General features: G+C 45.4%; 2 protein-coding genes across 4 annotated transcripts; one reads left to right on the top strand and one right to left on the bottom strand.

Annotated features, from left to right (window-relative positions):
• Nucleotides 1-63: 63 nt before the first annotated feature.
• Nucleotides 64-8,405, top strand: tefa (TEF transcription factor, PAR bZIP family member a). Of its 3 annotated transcripts, none has more exons than XM_076151802.1 (4): nucleotides 64-276; nucleotides 4,813-5,202; nucleotides 5,733-5,953; nucleotides 6,654-8,405. In XM_076151802.1, the coding sequence occupies exons 1-4, from the start codon at nucleotides 204-206 to the stop codon at nucleotides 6,867-6,869; spliced, it is 900 nt and encodes a 299-aa protein (XP_076007917.1). In that variant the 5' UTR covers nucleotides 64-203; the 3' UTR covers nucleotides 6,870-8,405. The 3 variants fall into 3 exon arrangements, with proteins under 3 accessions (XP_076007917.1, XP_076007916.1, XP_076007918.1); XM_076151801.1 differs by lacking the exon at nucleotides 64-276 and adding an exon at nucleotides 3,288-3,716; XM_076151803.1 differs by lacking the exon at nucleotides 64-276 and adding an exon at nucleotides 4,238-4,581.
• A 67-nt stretch (nucleotides 8,406-8,472) lies between these two features.
• Nucleotides 8,473-9,642, bottom strand: phf5a (PHD finger protein 5A). Its single transcript, XM_076151805.1, has 4 exons — nucleotides 9,526-9,642; nucleotides 9,180-9,203; nucleotides 8,768-8,934; nucleotides 8,473-8,669 (listed from the first exon to the last, which is right to left on the bottom strand). The coding sequence occupies exons 1-4, from the start codon at nucleotides 9,575-9,577 to the stop codon at nucleotides 8,580-8,582; spliced, it is 333 nt and encodes a 110-aa protein (XP_076007920.1). The 5' UTR covers nucleotides 9,578-9,642; the 3' UTR covers nucleotides 8,473-8,579.
• Between the last annotated feature and the right edge of the window lie 74 nt (nucleotides 9,643-9,716).

Raw genomic sequence — 9,716 nt, 5'->3', positions numbered from 1 at the left:
GGGCCGAGGAGGCGGGCTTTGTTAAGTAACTTACGCAAGGTTCAAAGTTGTGTGACCTGTAGAATATTGATTGTGTGCCTTGTGGCTAAGTCGACCTGGGAACTTGGGAATTTTTTCATTTTGTCTTATTTTGAGCTTCATATCAGACGAAGCGTTTCTAAAAACACATAGTTCCTTCAGGTGAACAAACAAGAGTAACAAAGATGTCTTCAGAGATGCCGGAGATCTTCAAGACTCTGCTCGAGTTTCCGTTCTCTCTCCCGAACTTTGATGAGAGTAAGTACCTGTCAAATAAAGCTCGTGTGGTTTTGTTTCGTGTGAAACGCCGGCGTGTACTTTTTTTGTTTAGGTTGAATTTCTGCAAGCTGCGTGTGTTTTACGTAACCACAGTGGAGCTCAGCTGTGTTATCAATTTATCGATTTTGTTTTGCGATTCCAGAGACACCAAACATCTTTGTAACTCGTCTTTTCTTGCACTAACTATTTTTATTTTAAATTGCAATTTGGTGATCGATTCCTCATTACGGTTTCAGCATAGGGAGTTTATACTTCATCCTTTGCAACACGTGTTTAATACCAATATTCTCACTTCGGGCTTCAATAATCGAAGCAACACTGAACTCAAACATTACTGATGTCTTCAGTCACGGTGTCACGTGTCTAAATGTGACCTGAGCAGCATGGGGTTAATCGCCACGTATCGATTCAGTGTCAAATGGCTCCAACAGATTCCAGGCTGCTGCATTCTGTTGTTGCTGTTGTTCAGCTTAAATGGCCTCTCAAGATGAAAGCCTGGTTAGTTGCAGGGGGGGTTTGAGTCTCATCAGTGTGAGGAACTCCACGCCACAGCGGGGATTAACTTTAACACCTTCACAGGGTTTAGATTTGAGGGTCAGATTAAAGACACATTGTTAGTTGTTATGGGCTGTTTCATCTGTTGTGTAGAAGCGAATGTTTACATGCATAAATTCTACACCTACTCCCGGAGCCGTGTGTGTTTGTTGGTGGCTGGCAGATCGTGATGAAAACACTAGATGGCTCTGGTTGCCTTCTGTGCCAGTCTGGTGTCTGTTTTGATAAATGTGAGTACAGAAACAGAATTGTGCTGCTGCTGCTCCTGCACACTGAATCAGGATCTGAGCCTTTTAATTTCATATCAGTGATGTATTCATGGGTTGTCGATCTACTACGGGAGATTGAGAGAAGATTGAATTGCTTCAACATGCCACTTCACTGATGTTTGGATACTAGATGTTGGCATTAATTGATAAATGTTGTCTGATTGATATCTGTTGGGAAATGTTTGGGTGACATGGGTTGGAATAGATGAGGAGTAAGTCTGCAGTTTGGAGGATCTGTTGTGTCTTCACTCTTTCGGTTTAAAGGTTTTTTTGTAGGGTAACAGAAGAAGTTCAGAGCTCATTTTGAACATATAGTAAAGACAGGACATGACCTGTTGAAGAACCTATGACAGTTTGGTTTGGATTCAGAGTTTGATCCAGGAAGGCACCAGAGAAATCAAGCATAGAATATCAGCCTGTGCAGTCTGGTTTGGATCTGGTTTACCACTGTATTAAAACTAAACTAAATATATTATACTTTTACTAAAGTGGTTTGTTTCTCATTATGCCAGAACATACAAGGAAATCTAATAAGTTCTCTATGGAGGGATGGAATCACTGTGCATGATGTTGTGTCTGTGCTCAGAATCCATATTCACATGTATGAACGGTCCCAGTATTAACCGATGAAGAGTTGAAACATGCAAATCTATTTAAGTTCACATATGAATGGTCACGATAATGTAATTATCAACTTCAAATGTCTGGCCGTATTCATGTGCCCGATATTGTTTACAGTGCAAAGACAGAGCAGCTGGAAACGGCACAGTCATGTTGAGAAGTCGGTTCATTTGTGATTAACTTTGCTGGTCAGGGAAATGGCATTAAAGTCACACAGATCGAATTTGTCTGCATGCATTCGTCTGAGCCAGAATAGTTTGTCTGCTCTTGTGTCCGGCGATTACCGCGCTGATGTTGCTAAGACCTTTGAGCTTCAGCTTCAGGCTCCACTGGGCTGAAGCTCGGCATGACCGTTTCCTCAGGTGATCACACTGGCCTTCATAATATTGATCTAAGACTTCAGGGAGATGAGCGAACAGTTACAGGGGCCATTTTTGCAGCGTGTTTTTGGTCCCAACTGATGCTGAATTAAAGTCTCCCACACCTGCTGCCTGACCTGAACAGCTGTGTCTCCAGCACAGTGTTGTGCCAAAAACAGATTCCGTGTAACACATGCCAGTTACAGAGGTGACTGACCCCTCATAGAAACGCACACAGCACTGTTAAGCCGTAGGTTCAGCTCCCTTTTGTACTGTGATGTTTGCTGACAAAGATGCCCAAAACAAGACAAACATCATCCTACATTTTTCAAAGGGAGCTTAGGAAAAACCTGCCGTCTCCTTACATTTATTCACCCCTGAAAGAAAACAGGATGTTCAATGTTTGCCATGCAGCTGTGCTTTGGCCTCTATCTCTCTCTGTGAGGATGAAGTTGAGGATTAAGTGCTAAACACATCCTGTTCTCTTTAGAGATGAACAAAAGATGGTACATTGGTCCATATGTTACTTTCATTTGTGATGTGGAAAGTTGATGGCACAATGCAATGCACACTCATGGAACTGGTCTTTGCCCTTGATTTGTTGTCTGCATATGGCCGATGACTGCTGCATATACGCAGCTCAGGCCCGCTCTCATGACCTACATGTGTGGGACAAGCAGGGCGTGCAGCCATTGGCCAGCACAGACATACATAATGACTGCAGCGGCACGTGTGTTTGCATGTGAGAGCGCTGGAATGGCGGTGCAGCAGCAGCAGGGCATAGAGGGGGCCATAAAACGGAGTGATTCTGCAAAGTCTCTTGCATGCAAAGATAAATACGTTAAAAATGGAAGTTACAAATGTATGGCTCGCGTTATTAGCCTCTCAAAACAATTGAATGTCATGGTTGCCGGATGTTCTCAATCCTTCACTATGGTGCAAAAAAGGAGAATAATTCGTTAAAACAAAGATCACTGAATGATGAGATAGTTCACTGTATGATCTCTGTCTTTTTTCTTTATGCTAATCTTTACGTTTTAACCCAAAACCGGTTCGGCCGCTCGCGGCACGTTTTTCCCTTCGTGGATGGAGAATATACATTTCGCTCTCAGCCAATGGGAGTCCAATTTGCTGCAACACACCGCTCCCATTGGCTCTTCGTTGTAGCCCCGCCCCTTTGCGACTACCATGGGGGGAGAAACCATTGATGACGTCCGAGGCCGAGGCGTCCAACCATCACAAAACAGGGTCGATTTGTTAGCTGGGGGGGAACAGTCTGTGCTCTTCACCATTATCTTCCACCAGGTAAAATTTGAAAAGAATTAAACCGAGCAGCGAGTCGGCGGTAAAGTTCTGACTCCAGCCGCGGATTTTGGAGAGAGAAATCACACAAAAAAGCGGTGGAACCTGCCGGACAGCGCGCGAGTTTAAAGGGACTCCGACCTCTGCCGAGCTCGTCTGTTTGTTGACTTCGTGGCTCGAAGAGAAGGAGCAATGTCGGGGGAGCCGGTCCTGTTCACCGTGGAGGTCTCCCCGGGCGCTCCGGGCTCCATCCCGGTGGTTTTGAAGAAGATAATGGATATGCCACCGCCGAACATTCTGGATGGCGACGACGGTGAGTTGAGACGGTGTTCACGAAGACGAAGGAATGAGCCGCCGGCGAGTTGAACTGAAAAAAAAACCGAATGTGAAAACTGACCGGCAAAGTCGTAAAAGCGGGTAAATGACCTGCAACAACAGCCAGGAACTCGGGTCCTGCAGCTGCATTAATGTGGAACAACTATTTTCCCCTATTCAATTACATAAAACATTGTTAATGCGTCTTTAATTGGATGGGACAATTGTGTTATTGTAGCACCGTCTAATTTGCTAACTTACTGCGGCATAATTGGACCTTGTTGCACGAGTCGTGACCTAATTGCAGAACCACTATAACCTTTAATATATTTATAGTGCATCGTCCAAGCCGGTCAGTGAGCAACATGGCAGCGAGTATAACTTTACGATCGCTCCCTTGGCTCAAGCTCCACGTTGGTGTAGAGTTCAGCGTCAGCCATATGTATTGTGCACATTGTTTTGTTTAGAATCAGCAGACGCTCCCTAAGAGAAAAAGGTACTCTGGTCTGAACGAACTTCTAAAGACGTCGTTGGTCCAAAGAGGAGATTCCAGCCAGGCTTGGTATTTCTACTGGTACTATGTTTAAATGAGGCCCCTTTGATTGTTGTCATTCTATGTTTTAACGTATAAAATATGTCAACAGGTAAACTTAAATAGCGTGTAAACTTTCAGTGTAGAGTCAGTGCAGCTTCCTCTGGCTGTGGGCTGTCTCTGCATAATTGAATATCAAATGAGATGACTCCCCAAATAAGTAAGGATGTATGTTAGTCAGTTCATCAGTAGGGAGCCATGATGTGTGCTGCAAAGATGATCTACTGTGTGGCAGGGACAAGCCGAGGCAAAACTCACCTCAAGAAACCAGGTAGGGTTGGTAGTTTGGGCACTTTGGATGGATTAAAGACTAAAGTTTAAGGTTTGACGGGATTATTTCAGTAGGATTTGGGTTTTTTCAGACCTTCACAGATAGAGACCTTAATTGTAAAAATGGACAGCAGCACGGGACTTCTCTCATTTTGTGTGGGTTTAGCCTGGACCCCCGTCTCTGCCCGTAAGTCACTTCAGTGTATGTAAACATGACTTTCCTGCGTTTCAGACACAGACAAGGAGAAGCTGGGCATGGGCGATGCTGTGAACCTGGGCGGAGGAGGGAGCGGGATGGGGCCCTCGGCCGCCCTCACCCCCGCCATCTGGGAAAAGACCATTCCCTACGACGGGGAGAACTTCCACCTGGAGTACATGGACCTGGAGGAGTTCCTCATGGAGAACGGCATCGCCGGCGTGTCTGACGAGGACAGCAGCATCTTTGAGGAAGTCGCAAAGACGGTGACTAAAACAAAGGCTGCTCCATCTGCCCGGGTGGTCAAAGCCACCAAGCCAGCCGGCGCCGCCCCGCTGGCCCTGCTGCCCATTAAGGAACTGGACGGATGTGAAGAAGAAGTGATCACCATGGGCGAGTCGGATGTCATCGCTGACATAACTGCAGGTGAGTGAAGAACTGCATTATTTTCTATTTTTCTTGTTTTTCATAGTAAAAGGGTATTTTGTTTCCATGGTCTTCTAAAAGTTCAAATCAGTGCTGAGTAAAGTCGCTCAGATACATTGATGAGTTTTCACATTGAGATAAATCGATGTTTGGTAGATAATCCCAGAGTTGAGACTTGGAGCATGAGTGTGACGTTACCAAAGCCAGCTGCTCTGGATCTGCTGGGCCGGAGCTCAGACTCTGCTCCTCTGTGTGCTGCTAAACTCCATTTAGAAACAAAGTCAGCCTTATCAGAGGATTTCCTTTCATTAATTTGTCTCATATTAACGACACAAAAGTGATCGTCGTTTCAAACAAACACTTTGTCTGTAAGAAAACCGTGAAACAGGTTAAAGGAGACACATTTCTAGTGCCTATCACTGTTATTTTAAGCAATATGAGTGAAGTAAGTCATCATTGTTGAGGGTCCTCTGCTAGAGGTGACCTTCAGAGTCCAGGGTCTCTGCTCACATGTCTCCTCTGTCTCTCAGTGGTGACCACAGAATCGGACACTGAGAATCCAGACGACTCTGACCCAGACGAGATCGAGGTGGACATCAACTACGAGCCGGACCCCACAGACCTGGTTCTGTCCAGCGTGCCCGGGGGCGAGCTGTTCAACCCGCGCAAGCACAAGTTCTCTGAGGACGATCTAAAGCCGCAGCCCATGATCAAGAAGGCCAAGAAGGTGTTTGTGCCCGAGGAGCAGAAGGTGAGGAAGAGTGGAGTGAATACAGAACTCTACACTTAAACACTTTAAGGGGTCAGAACCCAGAGACGCTAACAAGAAAGCTCTAAAGGTCACATTAAGTTTTATATCAGGAGACATAAAAATGACATGATTCTTGTTTGTACCTTTAATGTTCAAACCACTTTGTTATTGGATTCAAAAGTCTGAGTTTGAGTTTCTGGAGAGAAGCAGAACAATAATGAAGTTACCTAAGGTGAAATAGTGTCGCCGCGTGCGTCAGACAAAAAGAATGATGCAAACCATGTGCAAAGTTCCCTCGCAGTACGAATGAACCAAAAAAGTAGCGGTTCCTTATCTGTGTGTGTGTGTGTGTTTGAGAAAGTGAAGTCACGGTGACTCAGCATGTTTCTTAATGAATGAATGAATGCGTCCTTCCTGCCCGTCTGTGTTTACTCGTGCTGTGCTGCCAGGATGTGGCCCATTTCACATACTTGGCCGAGGTCACATAAGGGACACTGTTCCAACATGAAGATTTAATACCTTTACAGTGATGAAGATGTCTATGGAGTGTAACAGTAACAGAATTCAGTACTTGAGTGCTTTTATCTACAGGTTCCACTTAAAACTGAATATTGAGCCCATTGGTCGACTTAAAGAGGAGAAGCTGGTGTGTTTGTGTGTGTGTGTGTGTCCTCATCATCTGATTCCCTTTCCTTTCCAGGACGACAAGTACTGGCAGAGGAGGAAGAAGAACAACGTGGCCGCCAAGCGCTCCCGGGACGCCCGGCGCCTGAAGGAGAACCAGATCACAGTGCGGGCGGCGTTCCTGGAGCGCGAGAACACGGCGCTGAGGACGGAGGTGGCCGACCTGCGGAAGGAGAGCGGCCGCTACAAGAGCCTGGTGGCTCGCTACCAGGCCAAGTTTGGACCACTGTAAGGGGGCGACCACAATGATGTTCAACTGCAGGAGTGTGGATAGATGAGGAAGAGGAGGAAGGAGAGGAAATGATTCCATACTTTAGTCTGAGATTCATCCGTGGCCTTCCGGGGCCGTTTTGTTTAAGGAGAAGCACAGATGAAGAACACCTGAGTTAGTTTCCAGGCGTTAAAGCCGGCGATGCGGCCATGTTTCTGCTCTGTGCTGACCTCCCTCTTCCTCCCCTAACTCCTCCTCCTCTCTCTTCTCTTTCAAGTGGGAAGGCGGAAGACGAGTAGCCCACAATCGATTTATTCATTTACATCTCGGGATGAGTAAACCAATCGAAACCGTAGATCTATCAGACGAAGAGGAGGATGAGGCGTGTGTGAGGGGGCGTGGCCATGCGAGGCTTTTCAGGATTTTTTGTATTTATTTTTTTTAACGAATCATTTCCTGTCGATGTGAGTGAACGGGTGTTTGCCTTTGGCCGGTGGCGTTTGTGTGGGCGGGGCCACGTGTAGGCTTATTTTTACCACTTAGACACGTGGAGTATCAACTTAATAACTCGGATAGATTGTTAGTCAGCTTTAGTGAAATAAAACTGATTTGCAATAAAGTTTCTTCCAATTGTTTCCTTATTTTAAGTCATTTTTCTTTTATTCTTTTACAACTTTGTGTACCGTGATGTGACGTCATCAGGGGAACTAGGTACACACACTCTTAACCCAGCATGTGTGTGTGTGTCTGGCTCTCTGTGGGTCGCCCTGACGACACTCCTGCCTGTTAATCAACTATTTTAGACTTGTATGAACTCATTTGTTACCAGTATAGTTTAGAGTATCTTGTTGTAGAGAAATAGAACAGTGCTGTTTGTTACTTTGAACCCCACAAACTGTTTTGTCTGGGTGTGTGTGTGTGTGTTCACAGGTTTTCTGCTGTAGTTGGTACATTTTTTTTAAGTTCTTTCCAGGAATGTTGAAGCCCCACGTTTTCTCTTTAAAGCCACTTGAGTGCCGTTGAGCAGAACATGGGTGGTGTGTTGAGTCAAACCTCTGTCCCGTAAAGTTAGTTCTTCCATTTAGATGCGATAAGCCCTGGTTTTGGGCTCGACAGGAAGGTGAAGGTCTGTCTGTAGCTGCTGTGCTTCCTATCTTGGATGAATGCAGATGTTTGTATCAGAGATGAGCTCAGCCATCATCCTGAAGGTTTCTATACAAACTACACTCCCCGAATCAATCTGTAGTCACTTTGTACGCATTAGAGGCTGCACGATGGTTTGATCCGTCATGTGTGTGTAGCACCACACTTAACCCCTCATGTCACTGTTACACTGAACCTGCTCAGGTGATGCACAGGCCGGAGAAATGTCCTCCATGTCCTGCTGGGCATTCTCCTTTTCATTTTTTTTTTTTACACCATCTGCCTTTCCAGTGGAACATGTCTGAACAGTTTGTAACCCCCCATTTCAACTTTGGATTTTTGTACATAAACATCCTGGCTCTTTGTTGTGTTTGTATATACTGTATGGATAAATAAAGTCTTGATGAAAACGTGCTGATGGTCTTTAGACTCTTGATAACAAAGCAGTCTCACTGTAACAAACAAAACATTCACACAGAAATGAGCACCGAAATATAAAAGTCAACTTTATTACCAAAAATCAAAAAAACAGCTTCCTGGAGAACAAAACTGGTGAAAATTGAAAGAGTCGTCTGAGCGCCGGCGTCTTCACCTCTTCTTGAAGCCGTACTTCTTCCTCTCATAGAACAGATCTGTCTTAGAGCTGCCCAGGTTCACAATCTTAGGACATCCATCCCTCTGCCAAGACAGACAAGGAGAGAAATTCATCAAAATCACAAACCTCTGACCCCAGCCTTGAATGCAGGACTAAACTCTCTGACCCCTCCTTCACTCACGTCCTTCTCCTGGATGGTGCACTCTTTACAGTAGTAGGCGTCAGACACCCCGGGCCCCCCGCAGATGACGCAGCGGCCCTGGTAGGATCCATAGTTACACTCATCGCAGATGCGCACCAGCGTACACGGCCTCACGTACGAGTCACAGATGACGCACTTCCCGTCACCTGGGGAGACAACAGGTCGACTCAGCTTCAGGTCTGACTAGGAGGTGAAACACGACTACACTACTGAGCGAAACATTCAGCAAAGGATTTATTATTGAGTGACGTCAGTATCAATCTAACTGCCTAATACACACAATGCAGTAGGTAGTCATTAACAAACATCTCTAATGGTCTAATAAAAGATTTGCACAGTTTGGCCTGAGCACTCATATGTTTATAGAGATAATTTAAATGTAAATACTCACATTTCTCGCAGAGCCTCCCGATAGCTGCAAACACAAAGCGGCCAGTTACTCAGTGAAGCTAACTCGTTAGCTCGTCCAGACTGAACTAAGTACTTTACGGAGAAACTCCCCTTTATAGCCAAACTCACTCATTTTACTTATACATATAAATCATCAAGAGTGAATTTCTGAGGCCGACTGGGGAAACTTCCGGAATAACACTTTGAATGAATGAAACCCATGTTGTAGCCATTAGCATATGCGGGCTATCGTTAGCCACCTCAATGAAAACAGGAGAATATAAAGCACATACAGTTACAGCGATGCGTGGATAAATATGAATAAACAAGCAAATGCATAAACATACCGACGCCCGCTTGTTTTCTGCAGAAAATCAAATCTGGATGATGCTTTGCCATCGTCGGCGCACGTTAGTTCAACTCTGAACTTCGACCCTTTGCTCCCGGCGGAAGTTCTTCCTCGCTTTGTGGCCGTGGGGTTACATTACTGCCATCTACTGGTCACTACATGCAATACAGATATACACAAAAAGGCTCT

Source organism: Genypterus blacodes, unplaced genomic scaffold, assembly GCF_046128005.1.
Source record: "Genypterus blacodes isolate CSIRO-AG114 ecotype Tasmania unplaced genomic scaffold, CSIRO-AGI_Gbla_v1 ptg000055l_1, whole genome shotgun sequence".
Classification (NCBI taxonomy): Eukaryota; Metazoa; Chordata; class Actinopteri; order Ophidiiformes; family Ophidiidae; genus Genypterus; species Genypterus blacodes.
The sequence above is the reverse complement of the archived record's forward strand: the minus strand, read 5'-3'. Positions and strand labels throughout refer to the sequence as shown.

Bases quoted from the DNA above. Each gene is read 5' to 3' on its own strand.
- tefa (XM_076151801.1), top strand. From the start codon at position 3,596: ATGTCGGGGGAGCCGGTCCTGTTCACCGTGGAGGTCTCCCCGGGCGCT. The intron at 5,203-5,732 runs GTGAGTGAAGAA...TCTGTCTCTCAG, and splicing joins CATCGCTGACATAACTGCAG to TGGTGACCACAGAATCGGAC. The intron at 5,954-6,653 runs GTGAGGAAGAGT...TTTCCTTTCCAG, and splicing joins TTGTGCCCGAGGAGCAGAAG to GACGACAAGTACTGGCAGAG.
- phf5a (XM_076151805.1), bottom strand. From the start codon at position 9,577: ATGGCAAAGCATCATCCAGATTTGATTTTCTGCAGAAAACAAGCGGGC. The intron at 9,204-9,525 runs GTATGTTTATGC...TTGTGTTTGCAG, and splicing joins CAGAAAACAAGCGGGCGTCG to CTATCGGGAGGCTCTGCGAG. The intron at 8,670-8,767 runs GTGAGTGAAGGA...CTGTCTTGGCAG, and splicing joins GCACCATCCAGGAGAAGGAC to AGGGATGGATGTCCTAAGAT.